We start from the raw sequence: 15,017 nt of genomic DNA, 5'->3' as shown, positions 1-15,017 counted from the left end.
TCCCTCTCTACCGCATTCCTCTTGCTGGCCCGGGAGTGTGTGGATGGATGTGTGGGGGTGTGTGGGCGAAACCTATCTCACTGGATGATGTCTCTCGCTCTGGCAAGTTCAGGATCTCGACAACCCTAGTGATTCAAGTTCAGGGTCCTAACACCCACCCCGTCGGCTGAGGTCGGGCCCCGAGAGACGCTCCAGCGCCGATCGAGTTAAGGCGCGTCGGGACCCGACGCGGGTTGGCGAGGCTGCAAGGGTGTCTGAAGACTCATAGTAGATCCCTCCGCGCGCAGCCCGGGCCGGCGCTTCTTCCTGCGGGAAACCCCTGGGTGCTGAAGGCGGCGGGGCCTGGCCGCGGCGACAGCGGGGCGGGGTTTGCGGTGGGAGGAGGAGGCCGAGGCGGAAGGACACACGAGGTTGCTTCGCTGCACACCCAAGAAAGTTTCAGCCAAACTTCGGGCGGCGGCTGAGGCGGCGGCCCAGGAGCGGCTGACTTGGGGTGCAGGGAGTGGAGGCACGGAAGCCCGAGCTTCGGGGCGCAGCGCTAGGCCGTGAGCGGCAGAAGCAGGAGGAGAGGAGGAAAAAGTGGGGGCTCCTCTGTCGGGACCCCCTCCCCATGTGGATCTGCCCAGGCGGCGGCGGCGGAGGAGGAGGCGACCGAGAAGATGCCCGCCCTGCGCCCCGCTCCGCTGTGGGCGCTGCTGGCACTGTGGCTGTGCCGCGCGACCCCCGCGCTTGGTGAGTATCGGGGCGTGGGGTGCTGTCCCCTGCGCCCCGTTCCGTGCCCCTCCAGCCCGGCCCGGCCGGCCACCTAGGGCGACCCTTCCCACCCTTCAGTCCTCCACTCTGCGAGAAGGCCGGGCTCGCCGTCGGCGTGGAGTGAGGCCACTTAGTTCCTAAAGTTTGGACATCATCGCCCCCCCTCCCTGGGCGCGCCCCCTCCCCCGCGCTCCTCGCCGCCTCCTGCTCCCCTCTGCCGGTGGCCGCACGCACGCCTCCTCGGCCGGAGGCGGGCAGCAAGTCTCAGAAACTCCCCTTCTGGAGCACTTGAGTTCGGGGAGTTGGGCAGTTTTGCCCACTTTGCTCCGCGTTTCCTGGGGTCGAGGGAGAGCCAAGGGCGGGCTGCCCGGGACAGCCATAGCCGGCCGCGGAGCGCAGATGGGCTGAGCGGAGGAATGCCAGATCCTGGCGTGGAGGGAGCGGGGGCAGGGCCTCCAAGGCCAACGGCTTACACCTTCACAGCCAGACTTAGCTTTGCTAAGAGGAGGCCCACAGTCTGAGTGGGTGGGTTTGGTTTGGATGGGGACAGGGTTCTGCGGCGCGCCTGAGTTCTGACACTCTGAATCCACGGTCACCATGAATCCGGTGTAAAGTTTTGCTCGAGTCTTTGAAAGGTGGAGGCAGGAGCAGTAGGAAAACTGGTGTGGCTGCTTGCTGAGCCACATGATTTAAAAATCTCCACTGCTGTTATTCTTTCCGAGGCGCAGAGCTCGGGCGCTGTTTCAGAGTCTGTGTCCAGCCCCAGGAATGTGGTGTGACGATCACCAATTCCTCCAACCTGGCAGCAGCTTTTGCTGTTCTTTTGGCATGGTTGGAGGTGGGGCGGGGGCGGGTGAGGAACAGTGGATACGTTAATTCAAAGTGGTGCCTTCGAAAGCTTCTTTATGGTTGGATATTTGCAACAGTCTTTCTGAACACGGTTGGATCAAGGAAAGGAAATCGAATCATATCTTACCCATCCCACCCACACTCTTAGATTGCAGATTTCTTCAGACTGTTTAGTGGAAAGAGCTTGGGCTTTGGAGCTCTGCTCTTTAATCCTGGGTTCAAATCCAGCTCTGTTGTATGAAGTCACCAATAAAATGGGAATGAAATTACCCAGCTAATAGGATTAATTAAGAGAATGTATATTAAACCCATGGCAGTCAAAAGGTATTCAGAAAGTCCTTTCAGGGCAGGGCTGTGTTTTATTTTTTTTTGAACTCTCTGATTCCAGTGGGATGGTGGCTTGTGCATGTTTGTTGAACCGAAAGGGGCCCCTTCTTTTCCTAGCCTAATCTGAAGGAAGATTTTTTACCCTTACCAAGAAGACTAGTACATGATCTATGTCTCTTTGCAAAGAGAAAGTTATGAAGATGAGCTTCAGAAAACTTTGTTTTTTGTTCATTGTTAACAGACAGTCGACATGCCAATCACAGATGTTTAAAAGACATCAAGGTTATTTATCACAGCGCTGGGTTGTTCAACACCAACCAGATCCTTCTTGGAAAGTTCAAATTCCATACACTTCTGGGTCCCTCAGAATTTCAGAAGTGGGCTAGGATGCTGTGTGATGATGAACCAAAGCTCTTGTTTCAGAAGCATTTAACAAAACACATATGATAGTATTTTTGCCTTTCCTTTTTCTTTGAGTGAAAGTTCTAGTATAAGTGTAAATTTAGGATAGAGAGGAGTATAAACAATGGGCTAGTCCAGGGTTATAATCCTTGGTCTACCATTAGCTTGTTTTAGTAAATAATTTAATCTTCACGGTCTGTTGTCTCATCTATGGAAGAGAACCAAAGAGATCACTTACTTTAGAGAGTTGGAGGGAATAATAAATATGTTTGCAAAGCGATTTGCTAAATTAAGTGTTTAATGATGAGACTGACGTCAGAAATAGGATTACTCTGACACACAAGGTTTCTCTCATTCTAGGACCTATACTTCTGCACTGATGAGGTATTGCTCTTACTAGCTAGCTTTTAGGTGGACAAGTTGAGTGTTAGTGTTAGCTCAAAGGATAGGATTTAGGTATTTTGATTTTTAGGTGTTCTTCAGATGCTAAACTACACAAAAATAGAAGAGATTAAAAAACCTGTTTATTGGTACAAATCTTGAATCTTTTCAGAGTCTAGCAGTGAAAGCTGCTTGAATCTTCTCAATTTATTATCATTGTATTTTGCCAAGGTACCAATTATAACACACCCTTCCAAACTTTTGAGTGTTCCTGTGTTTGGCTAGTGGCCAATTGTTAATTTAAACATCGCTGAGTTCCTAAGGCAAGGAGCTGTCAACCCATCTGTCTGATTGTCTAAACAGCTATCAAGACCACCCCTTGCTCCTTATTTTCTTTTGCTTTGCAATGGGAAGTGACTCCCTGGTTTTGCTGCCTGCTAGATGATTTCTCAGTTGAATTCTTCTCTTGCTTTTAAAAAAATCACCAATTGTTTTTTCCTTCAGATGGAGATAAAACTTACCCTAAAACTTTTCCTTTTTCTTCTTGTTCTCTCTGTATTGTTATTATTTTCTTGTTGGGGAGGAGGGATGAAGGAGAGTGATTTTTTTTTTTTTTTTTTTTTAGTCTCTCTTTTCTTTTTCCTGATTTTTTGATTCTAAAAAATACTTGCCACATCTTTTTGGCATCTCCCTGTGCCATTCCCACTCTACCGCCTCTTCTGTGGGCTTCTTATAGCATAGAGGAGTAACTTTCGGTTCACCTGAACTATAGTTGCTGACTTCAGGAGCCTTAGAGAATGTTTAAGTTCGGTGGGATATGCTTGGATGCTTCAGACCAGCCTTACAATACATTTTAAAAATATCACACCCGCAGAAATTCTATTTTGCCCACAAAATTTGCATTGATCTAGTTCCCACTCTCGGATGCCATTCCTAGTGGTCTTCCTCCTTACCCTCCTTCCTTCCTCCTTACCCTTGTCCACGGCAGTAGAACAAAGCTCCACATCCTGGCTGCATCAAAATCAGCTGGGGTGCTTTTGGTACAGTAGATCTGAGATTCTGTATTTTTCAAGGTTTACAGGTGATTCTGTTACAGTAACTTGGTTGGAACTCAATGATATTTCATTATTCTGCCTTCAGGTGTGCATATGGGGGTCTTTCCTTTTTAATTTTAATAATTTCCAGAATGGGCTGAACCTTAGTCAGCCATTCCAGTATTTAACCCTTCTGACTCCCAAAGGTTTTTAAAATTGCCAGCACAAAAGCTATAGAGTATAATACTGTTTCTTCTCGTTCATCTGAGCACAGTGGGTCCACATTGTCTCTTTAGAAGGGCGTCATGTATTTGCAGGATATTATTATAAACTGCCTCCTCCCTTTCTTCTCTCTTTTTCTTCAAGCTTCATTCTTATGTATCATTTTTGGACAGTTTGTCTATTGGTCCTTAACGGTTTTAGAGCGAAGAATTCTAAGCAATGGTTTGCAGGAGAATATAATCCGAGATTTTACATTATACTGTGTGTACACTGCCTATTTAAGTGCTTCTTTTCTTGACGTCTCTGCCTGGATGCCGCAACTTGAACCTTTTATTTTGCTTCCACCCTTTCCTTATTCTCCTTCTCTCTTCTTTCCTTTCTCTGCAAATGACTTGAAACCAAAGGGTTTTCTTTTCCTCTACTTTTCTTTCTTATCGGGCTACCGTATGCATTATATTTGGGGCAGATCACTGGACTAGAAGCCAGAAGACCAGAATTCTCCTCCAGGTCAGTTATTAATTTGTCTTGTGCGGTTGCTGGAGGGGCACTGCTTTGGTCCTCCGTTTGCTCGGGCACTTTGTTCGTAATCACTGAGCCAAGACCAGAGTCGAGATTAGAATTTCTCTCTTCTGGTCCTCAGTCTAGTGCCTCGTCCATTCTCCACACCACTTCCATCTCTTGTACAAATGAGTTCATGTACACAGAAATACTTAGAACTTCCTCAAGTGCTTATTGTTAATGTGTGCCTCTTGAGGAAAAGAATTGTGTCTTTTCAGTTGTGTTTATTCTAATGCCCCCCCTTGTACCTAGTATGGTGCCTTGGCATCTAATTGGCACTCAATAAATATTTGTTTAATTGAACAATTACTTTTAGTCATTTTCTTATTCTGGACTCCTGTGGTACTTCAAGTCAGTTTTTTAAAAGACAGTATTTGCAAGAGTTATTGTTTACCTTACATTTGGGGGAAAAACCAAATTTCTCCCTTCCCCAGATGTTTTATTTAAACTTGCCATTTTGAATTTCCCTCTTTGTGTGTGTGTATGTAGTTTCTTCTCTCTTTCTTTTTTTTTTTTTTCTGATCACTTCTGACCTTCATAAAGGTCACTTTTACTTTGGAATTTAACCTCAAAGGTGCTGGCATCCACCCCCAGCCTCTCACTTGAGTTGCTTCTACTGCTTCCTGTATTACTATATTACTGTGAGAGCAATTTCTATTATTTTGTCCAGAGTTGCCACACCTTACTGTAATTTGGACATTTTGGGGACTCTTGGAATATAGTGTTTTTAAAATTAGAATTAAGAAAAATTTTTTTTTTATTTTACATTGGAGTGTAGTTGATTAACAATGATGTGTTAGTTGCAGGTGTACAGCAAAGTGATTCAGTTATACCCATCCAAGTATCCTTTCTTTTTCAGATTCTTTTCCCATTTAGGTTATTACAGAATATTGAGCTGAGTTCCCTGTGCTATACAGTAGGCCCTTGTGGGTTATCTGTTTTAAATATAGCAGTGTGTACATGTCAATCCCAAACTTAGAATTAACTAAGTTTGTTTAGATGATCATTTTGAGTTTTTTTTCATCCTGAGCTGGATATTGCAAACTTGTACTAGACTGAGAGAATATTTACATTAAGTGTATTTGTTTTTTCCCACCAAGAGCGTTCCCTTGAAAACCACCACCACTGACAAGCAGCTCTAACAGTGAGACATGATAAATAAATTTTTGAGAGAATCATAGAGTGTGAGCTATCTCCAAAATGAGATTTGTTCCTTGAGGGCAGGGACCATGTCACACACATCCCTTCTCTGAGAGTCAGAGTCAGCTGGGCAGCAGGTCCTGGTTAGAGCACCTGTGACTCCTGCTCTGTCCTCCCCAGCTTTGGGACATTCTGGAAGAGAGGGGTGTGTCCTTATACTCCTTTCTCCTTTGAAGAGAAAAGATCAGTTGAAGGCTGACCCCACCTACAGACTTTTATGCTATCTCTTTTTATTAATTAACGGGTAGCTGAAATTTTCCTCTTTATTGACTTATGTATTGGGAGGAACTTTGAAAAGTTCACCTAGTCCTATCTTTCCCGTGCTGATTCTGATCCTCTTACAACATCCTGGTTAAGATGTAGCCTGCCTTTTTTCTCCTTGAACACCTTTTGTGATAGACAGCTCCCTGCCTTCGGAGGCAGATGGGTCTAGATTTGGACAGCTGTAATTCTTAGAAAGATCTTTTTATATTCAGCTGTAATCTGCCTCCTTGTGACTTGCCCCCATTGGCATTCTTCTCAGGCATTTGTCTCAAAGAGTCCTGAGCCCTTTGTGGGTGACAGGGATCCAAAGGTACCCTTTACTGAACTGACACCCCCCCCTCCATAGAAGGAGTTAAACTCAGTGAGGAGCATGAAGATGATCCTGTCTGGGGTGATTGTTTGGGTTAATCACCTTAGCCCTACGTGTTTTATACTTCCCTGCCCAGAGGGGCACTTGTGGGAGGGAAGCATTTGTTGAGCAGTATTTCCCTAACCTCTCTTATAATAGGAATACCTGGGGTCTTCTCCTGGAGATTCTGATCCAGTGAGTATGGAATAGTGTCTGGGAATTTGTATATTTAAGGAATAGCCAGGTAATTCTTACACTAGGGAAGTTTTGGAATCACTGCAGAGTGAATCTAGGGAAGCCAAGGGCTTTTTGTTTTGTTTTTGTTTGTTTGTTTATTCTTTGATAGTGCTACAGGTGGGTTGCTTTGACTGCATTCTGTGGTCATTTTCTTCCCCTGCTTCTTACAGAATGCCTAGCTCACCAAGGAGAAGGAAGCTGCTCTGGTGTCCCCATAAGGCTAGTAAAGTTGTTTTGTTGTTAAAAAAAAAAAAAAAAAGTTTTTTTTGTGATCTATCCAAAGTCTTAGGACTACCGTGTGTGTCATGTATGACTTTGGTGGAAGCCTCCTTATCCCTCCATCAGAATGTTACCTGAGATACTAGAATACTTAAAAGTTCCACAGACTTTTTGGTGTCCATTAAGGAATTCTGTCCTCAGCCCTTGTGAATGATGCTGTCTTTGAGGATGTCTGCTTTGTTAACCTATGAACACATGTCTGCTGCAGGGATTTCCCTCAGATATGTTAGTGCAAAAAGATATAAAGGTCACTCATTTCAGGCAGTCCTGCTTTGGTGGGGTGTCTGGGCTGCTGCAGCGAATGGAAGAAGGAAGGGAGAATAAAGGAGGAATGGAGGACCTCTTGAGCAGAACTGAGCAGTCTGCAAGAACGGGCCCAGGAGTGCTCCACTGACAAAGACACTTGGTCTTGCTGTTCTTTTTTTTTTTTTTTGCGGTACACGGGCCTCTCATTGTTGTGGCATCTCCCGTTGCGGAGCACAGGCTCCGGACGCGCAGTCTCAGCGGACACGACTCACGGGCCCAGCCGCTCTGCGGCACGTGGGATCTTCCCGGACCGGGGCACGAACCCGTGTCCCCTGCATCGGCAGGCGGACTCTCAACCACTGCGCCACCAGGGAAGCCCTGGTCTTGCTGTTCTTGATAGGAAGAAGGAAGTGGCTTCAGATCTGAAAGGATATGCTCATGGCCTCTGGATGGGACAAACAGCAGTGTTCGTTGGCAGTGGTAGGAAGTTGGCTGTAGGTCTGTTCTTTCTTTTCTCCTCTCCTTTTTGAAGGGAGGACCAGCTTTGTGGCAGAAAATACGTTGTGACTTTAAAAAGAATAGTAAAGCCAAGAAGGTGGGATGAAAAGCCATAGCTAGGAATGAGCAAAGCAAAGCAATTATTGTATTAATTTACTTATATATGTAAATATATGTTTCTATATAATACTCCAGTAGGAGCCCTAGCTATATTGGCTCTAAGATTTATTGCCTGTGTAGCTCTTCTCTCTTAGTGGTGTGTTAGGGAGGACTGTGGTGTGTTGTCATCCTTAATTTGTGTGTTTTCCTTAGTATCATGTGGTAGGGAGTACAGGGTATTTTACTTTTCTAGCTGTGTGGGAATCACTGACCAAATGGAAGACAGAGTCCTGCCCCCAAGGAGCTGACATCATCAGGGGGACAAGACAGATGAGCACACAAAATTAGGAACATGAAGTACAGTTATTTAGTAACTTATCTACACTCTCTGAGAGCAGTTTCCTGTAGTCAGGGTGACTAAGAGCTGTAGGGTCTGAGGGAGGAAACTCTAGGACCACCAGGGAACGGCGACCCCCAGCTCACCCCTGCTGGGCTTGTCTGCTGTTCTCCTCTTTCTCTGTTGGAATTCAGAAGTATCAAAACTTGACTTGACTGGGAAAAGACAAAGACCCCTTGTTTGGTGGGGGTGTAAATATAAATTTGGCACCTGCTGTGGTGTCTTAGTGGGTTTGTGGCAAGAGAGAGGGCTGTGTTCTCAGTCTTGGATGCTGACTGAGCCTGATCTAGGACAAGTTAAGGTGGAAGGGGCTCCTTTGGAAGATCGAGTTCTCAGTGGCAGTAGCTGAAGGAACTTCTCATCACAGTCAGGCAATGACTGAGGTGTAGTGCGGACACACCCCGAGTTGCTGCCTCAGGTGGTATTGATTAACCATGCTGACATCTCCCTCACCCTCTTGTGCTTGTCTTGGCAAAACCCTGTCCTACTAGCCCCTCAAAGTTTGGGGTTTACTAGATGATTGGACAAACTCTTGGGAGGTCATTTTACTGTCCCTTGCCACTCTTGAACTGCAGGCGGGTTACCATGTTCCAGTTCCGGTGCCCTTGCTCTCCTACTCAGGCGGTGAGGGGCCTGTGTCTCTCTTGCCAGTGGACTGGAGCACCTTCCCCAGAGGCCTCTAGGGCAGTTTCTGGTCTTCAAGTCATTTCCTTCTGCAGGATATTGGCAGTGACTCTGGTTCTTTGAATGCCTCAGCCAAACATCGTGCCAAGGTGGACTCATCATCTCACAAAGACAGGTTGGATCTGTGGGTGTTGCAGAACCTGTTTCTGGGTTAAGGGTAGCGCTCCCACCCTCATATATTTATTCATATGAAGAAAGCGTGTGTGTATTTTGTGAGGTAAGGAAAACATGATGATGATATTTTGATTGGAGTCAGATATTGTCTCCCTAATAGTCTGTTGTCTTTTAACAAATAGTATCCCTTTAAAATACAGTTTTGCTTGCTGACTAAAGTGTTGTACAAGAAGCTGTGGTTACATTCTAAAGTATACTACCTTGTTCAGAGGCAGGTGCCTTTCTAAATTGTTGTTTGCTTCTTTTTCATCTCTTTTTACTCTCTCTCTTTTGTGAGGAGATTCTGGGAGGCTTTTAAACCTCAAAGATTAAATAGCCTATTTTAACTAGTACCTAACAGGGAGAGGTTGCTGTGTTGGCATACTTATCCAACATTCAAATAAGAAAAATTGAGAACTATTTATACACTAATATGTTCTGTTGAGTTTATGAATATGAATAATAAGAAAACTAGATAGTGCTAATTTGTTAACTTCTCTGAATGGTTAATGTGGTATGCTGCAAAGAAACTTTTGTTTAATTCTCTGCTTTCACATGCTTTTGTTTGTCTCTAAAGTGTGGAGAGTCATTGAAGTTTGAGGACATCTGTGTTTTGATTATTACTTTTTACTATGTTTTCTTTGCAGAGAATATGCCTTTACCTATTTGCTATATCTTTTTAAACTGGAAACATGAAGGGTGTTTACTTTATTACAATATCTAAAGCACTCTCTAATCTTTATGAGGATTATTAGAGAAAAAAACATATTTGTAAATCATGCAAGTTTTGGATGTTACTGTATAAATGGAAGTAACAATAATAAGTTATTATTATTGTTAATAACAATAATAAGTTATTATTATTATTAATAATAAATAATAAGTAACAATATGTCATGGTTCCTGTGACATAAACTTTCTAAGACATTTAAGGAAAATGGTTGTAACTGAAAACAAACATTGTTACATTTTAAGGTAGGGTTGCATAGCAACAGAATTATTCTGTATGTTTACATGTAATTAACTCATATTTATACTTTGTTGATTTTCTATGGCACCTTTATAAGATTTTTTTTTGGGAGGGGGTTTTAAAGTAATTACATTTAAAGATAGTTAAGGACCTTTGAAAAGTCTAGAAAAGTGTAAGAAAAATCCACAGTCTTAACCACTGTTAATATTTTGGTGTACATCATTTGGTCTTTTTATCTACTCTTAGTTTTAAAAATTGTATATTTATAATGTATATACAATTTTCTGTTCTGCCTTTCTTTGGTGATTTCTCCTTTGCTTTGGTTGCATATTTGGCTCCATCTTTTTTTTTTTTCTCTATATAAATGACACTGATCTTCTTTATACAAAAATTTCCCTCTTTAGGATTTTTCCATTAAGCTAGATTTCCAGAAGAGAAATTACTATCTCAAAGAGAGTGACTTTTAAAAAGTGGGAAATAGAACTTTTTTAAACAGAAAAACGTAAGAGAAAATTAAAATCTCCAATAATCCTATCACCTCCAATCAAAACCCACACTTGCTATTTTGTTACATTTCATACAGTTTTGTTTCTGTGTCTCTTACTATAATTAGGACTTTAACATATTACAGTTTTACCATATACTTCTGCACCACTTAAAATATTGTGAACATTTTCCCATATATAAATATTTCTTTCTCTATTTTATTTTTTTCTTTCTTCCTTTTCATTTAGTTGATTTACAATATTGTGTTAGTTTCTGGTGTACAGCAAAGTGATTCAAAAAGAATATATATATATATATATATATATATATATATATAAACTTTTTTCAGATTCTTTTCCATTATAGTTTATTACAAGATATTGAATATACTTCTTGTATATAAATATTTTTATAAGAACATGGTTTTAAAGGCTGCATATTGTTCTGTCTGAAGATTCTATTATATTTTATTTAAACTGAAATCTATTCTTAGTTCCCAATTTTCATAATTTGTAAACAATGCTGTGATGAACATTCTTACATAACAATCTTGATAGGAATATTTATTTTCTTAACATAAATTCCAAGAAGTCAAATTATTGTATTAAACAGTGTGGATCTTTGTGTGGCTTTTGATATACACTGCCAAATTTCCTTCCATATAGTTTGACCAAGTTATACTTCTATCAGCAGAATATGAGACTCTCAGTGTTTCCAGCCATTGTCAACACTAGTTTTTCTTTTTACGACTCTTTACCAATTGGGTAAGTGGTAAATGCTACCTCATCATAATTGGTCTCTCTGCTTACAGTGATGTTGAATGTTTTTCATATGGTCAGTAGCCACTTGTATTGCCTTTTCTTTTTATTTCTTTATTTTGGTATATTGTGTCTTTTATTCATCAAGGTATTTAGTTTTCGGTTACTGATTTAAAATATTTCTTTAAATATTAAAGGTATGATCTCTTTGTCTATCTTAAATGTGTCAAAACATGTATGGACACGTTAAACTACATAATATCAAATTGCTACCAATATTGATATCAAAAATTTATTTGATAGTTTTTTAAAAAATCCTTTGATTTCTAATGTGCTTGGTCAATTTTCTATGTATTTGTTAACTGGTATTTTCTGTAATTACTTTAAAATTCTAATCTGACTGTATCATAAATCAACAAGCTGTCAGTTTTATGTGCCCAGAAAATGCACATTTACTTTAATACCTTATAAAAAGATGCTGGAAAAAAAACCAGTGTATTCTGGAGCCTGATAAGTGATTTTGGGTGGGTGGAGGTTAATCTGCTTCTGTGTTGTCTTCTGAGATATCCAAGATCTTGGAAGTGTGTAACATCCCATTAGGCAGGGCTAATATGCACTATTAAATCTGATATTTTGGCCTAATTGATAATTGTGCAATGGTCTAGCCAGTCAGTTTGGTCGGCCAACAGGATGACTAAGATTCCTTCCCCTCTCCCTTCACCAAATTGATTAGTTGTGGGACAAAACTGACTGAATCAACCTGTTGTTTTGGCACCCCACGAACACCACCTGTTTCTTAGCTTTCTCCCTCCAGCCTCCCACTGCCCTAGTGCAGTGCTGTGTGCACAGTGGGTAGGAGATCAGTGTTGTTGCTGAAGAATGTTGCAATAAAGAAGAGTAGATTTGCTTTTTTTTTTTTTCAAGCTTGTATGTTCTTAAGGCATCCTGCTGCTTTTGGCATAAGAGTTCCAGCTGAACTGCTCTATGTGGCAGCCCTGTAGGTCTTAAGTATTTGATTCAGAGTAATTTCAGGCAATATTAATGCTTTCTTAAGTATCATTGGAATTTACTGGGCTGTTTGTTTGCCAGCTATTACCGTATTTAGCATGAGGAGACCTGGGGAACAAGGACATTTCTGACCAACCAAAGGATACCTCTCTGTAAGATTGCAACTTTTTTTTTTTTAAGGTGTGGTTAAGAGAAAGCCAGTTAGATTCCAGTTTGTGTTCCCTGGTCTTTGCCCCAGCCACAAAATTAACTTACGGATGGGAAAAGAGGCTTGATAGTGAAGCTCTTTCTCATCCTGAAGTCTAATACTGTTTCTGGGAGGAAATTAGAGAATTCTTACGCCTGGACTGTGCACGGAGAGACTTAATCAGCAGGTGAAGTTGCTGATTAAAAACATTGGTTAATGGATGTTTATTCTCATCTTTCCTCTTGAAGGCTTATTACTTTTCTGCTTTGTCATGATCTGAATTTATTTTGGCCCAATCCTTTTCTCCATCCTACTTTTGGGATTATCAGCCTCCCCTCTATGGCTTAAAATTTCTCTGCCTCAGTTTTTCCATTTTAAAGATGAAGATAGTATTTGAAAGGACCACTCGATACAATTAACATAAAACGTAAAACAACCCTAACATTTACATAGCAATGCAGAGTTTACAGAACACTCTTACACAATTGCCTCCTTTAATCTTTACAAAATCTTGGTTGAAGCTGAGCCTCTGAGGGGTTAGTTGGCTTGTATACCATTGTTTAGCCCTAGATAATAAGTAACAGAGCTGGGACTTAAATTTGTGGTTTGACTTTTAAAACCTCAGCTTTTTAAAAAAATTTGCTTAATTCTTAATATGTGTCCGTCCTTCTCCTAGGGGCCTTACACATACTTCCTCATTTAATTCGTGTGGCTATCCTTTGGGGTAGACAGTAATTAGCTATATTACAGGTAAGGAAATCGGAGCTTAGATTCGCAGCTTTGGGTGTTGGGGCCAATCATGTGGTTGGTGAGGGATGGAGCCAGGATTCAGACCTCTGGCTCTAGGGCCTCTGCAGTCAGCCATGGCACTTTCTGTACATTCACACGATTACCCCGCACAACAACCGTTTGAGATGGGGAGTAGGGGAAACTGAGACCTGTAACATGCTCAGGATAATGCAGTTAGTAAGTGGCAGGTTTGGAACTGATTGTTTTGGTCTATTTGTCTCCCTAACCCTTACTCATTCTAGTACACTGAAAATGCATGTTTTTCATCATAGGTTCTCTGAATGTAGGAGCCAGCTGTTAGGAATCATTTGTACCTTCTGAATAAATGGGTTGATTTTAGTTGACTAATGGCCCTGGGCTTCTCTCAGTTGATTTCTATCATCAGGACAAGCAGACTGAATTTGGGTTGAGAAGAGGGGAGTTTCCATTAAGGATGTCTTTAAGCCAGAATGGGCCACAGCTATGAGCTCCTCAGAAACCTGCTCTCAAGAGCAATGGCCCAACTCCTAAGGGCTCTGCTTGGGGACATTTCTCTTTGTGTTTTGAGAGACTTCTCTTTGAGAAGGAGTTTAGAGGGAGAAAGGGCGGGGATACACAGGGCTCTTAACTGACTAGCCCTATGTCCCTGTTTCTTAAGCACTCTATGCTTAAATTTCATTATTTATAAAATGAAGGTAATAGCAGCATGTAATTGCTAGGGTTGTTATGAGGATTAAATAAGTTAATCAGTGTTATATTTGTAGTATGGTGCCTGGCACATAGTAAGAGTGCAGTGAATAGTAGTTATTGTTGGTGGTGTATTTTATGTTGCAGTTTAGACTGGCTTTTTGTTTCTTTCACTTTTCTTTAATCAAAAGTGGATGAGTGATTCAGATCCTTGGTGAGAAATAGGAGCTTCATGTTTGCAGCATGTAGATTGTTCACTGGTTTCCCATGAACCTGTAAATATTTAAGTGTATTATATTTGAGTCTGTTCCCTTAATGGGGTGTATCTTCAATTTGGAGAATTTGTCTACTATACAAATTGTATTGATAGGTATTCAATCATTTCCCCCTTATTTATTCACCAGACATTTGTGGTTGGATTATGTTTAGTACAGAAACTATGACTTTTCTGAGGTGTAGCTTTGAGGACAATATCAGGTCCAACACTCTTGTTCCCCCCTTCTCTGTGATATGATAAACATCGTCAGGTGCCATCTGGTGTCACCATGCATTTGATGTTTTAATTAGCCTTATAGCACTTAATGGAATCTCTTTGGAATAATAGAAATACCTCATGATCTGTTAATTACACCTTTAGGGGCTCCTGGAGATTTTGGGATCTCGGGCTGGGAACCACCCATCTAGTCCATCCTTGTTTTACAGATGAGGAAAGCAAAGCCCAAGTGACTGGCCAGAGGGCCCAGAGCTAGGTCAAGGTTGGGGCCAGAATCCAAGCTCTCATTTTCTAGACAAGTGATCTCTCCTCTATACTCCTTAGTCGAATGATATATCAGTATGTTGACCCTCTGATTTTTGAAACCTGAAAAGGGAACAGTGAAGGAGTGGGAAGGGTGGGAGAGGAGAGAAGTGTGACTATATTGTAAATGTCGGTGACAGCAGAGAAAATATTTGCCTGTGAGACCCTGCCTGTCCCTTTGGACTTCTTTGTAGTTAAGACAACCCAGCAGGACTGGAGTCGTTAGTGATTCAGAATTGGATTAACCAGGACTGGTGGAGTAACTTTCTCAGAAAAGGGTTTCATATTTTAACATTTGTTTCCCATGACAGTTTACTTATTCTCAAGTTTTGGCAGCCTTGAACAAATGGTTGTCAGGTTTTTTGTTTTGTTTTGTTTTAAGACAAAACTCCAAATTTTATTTTGCCAATTTAGTAAACTGTATT

General features: G+C 41.7%; 1 protein-coding gene across 2 annotated transcripts in view; it reads left to right on the top strand.

Annotated features, from left to right (window-relative positions):
* Positions 1–369: 369 nt before the first annotated feature.
* The window catches only part of NOTCH2 (notch receptor 2), a 176,553-nt gene continuing 161,905 nt past the window's right edge, over positions 370–15,017 (top strand). For both annotated transcript variants that reach the window (XM_032627827.1, XM_032627818.1), the window contains exon 1: positions 370–732. In XM_032627827.1, coding sequence (XP_032483718.1) covers positions 660–732 — 73 coding nt within the window. In that variant the 5' untranslated portion in view covers positions 370–659. The remainder of the gene's footprint in view (positions 733–15,017) is intronic.

This window comes from Phocoena sinus, chromosome 1, assembly GCF_008692025.1.
Source record: "Phocoena sinus isolate mPhoSin1 chromosome 1, mPhoSin1.pri, whole genome shotgun sequence".
Taxonomy (NCBI): domain Eukaryota; kingdom Metazoa; phylum Chordata; class Mammalia; order Artiodactyla; family Phocoenidae; genus Phocoena; species Phocoena sinus.
This window is presented reverse-complemented; position numbering and strand designations above follow the sequence as displayed.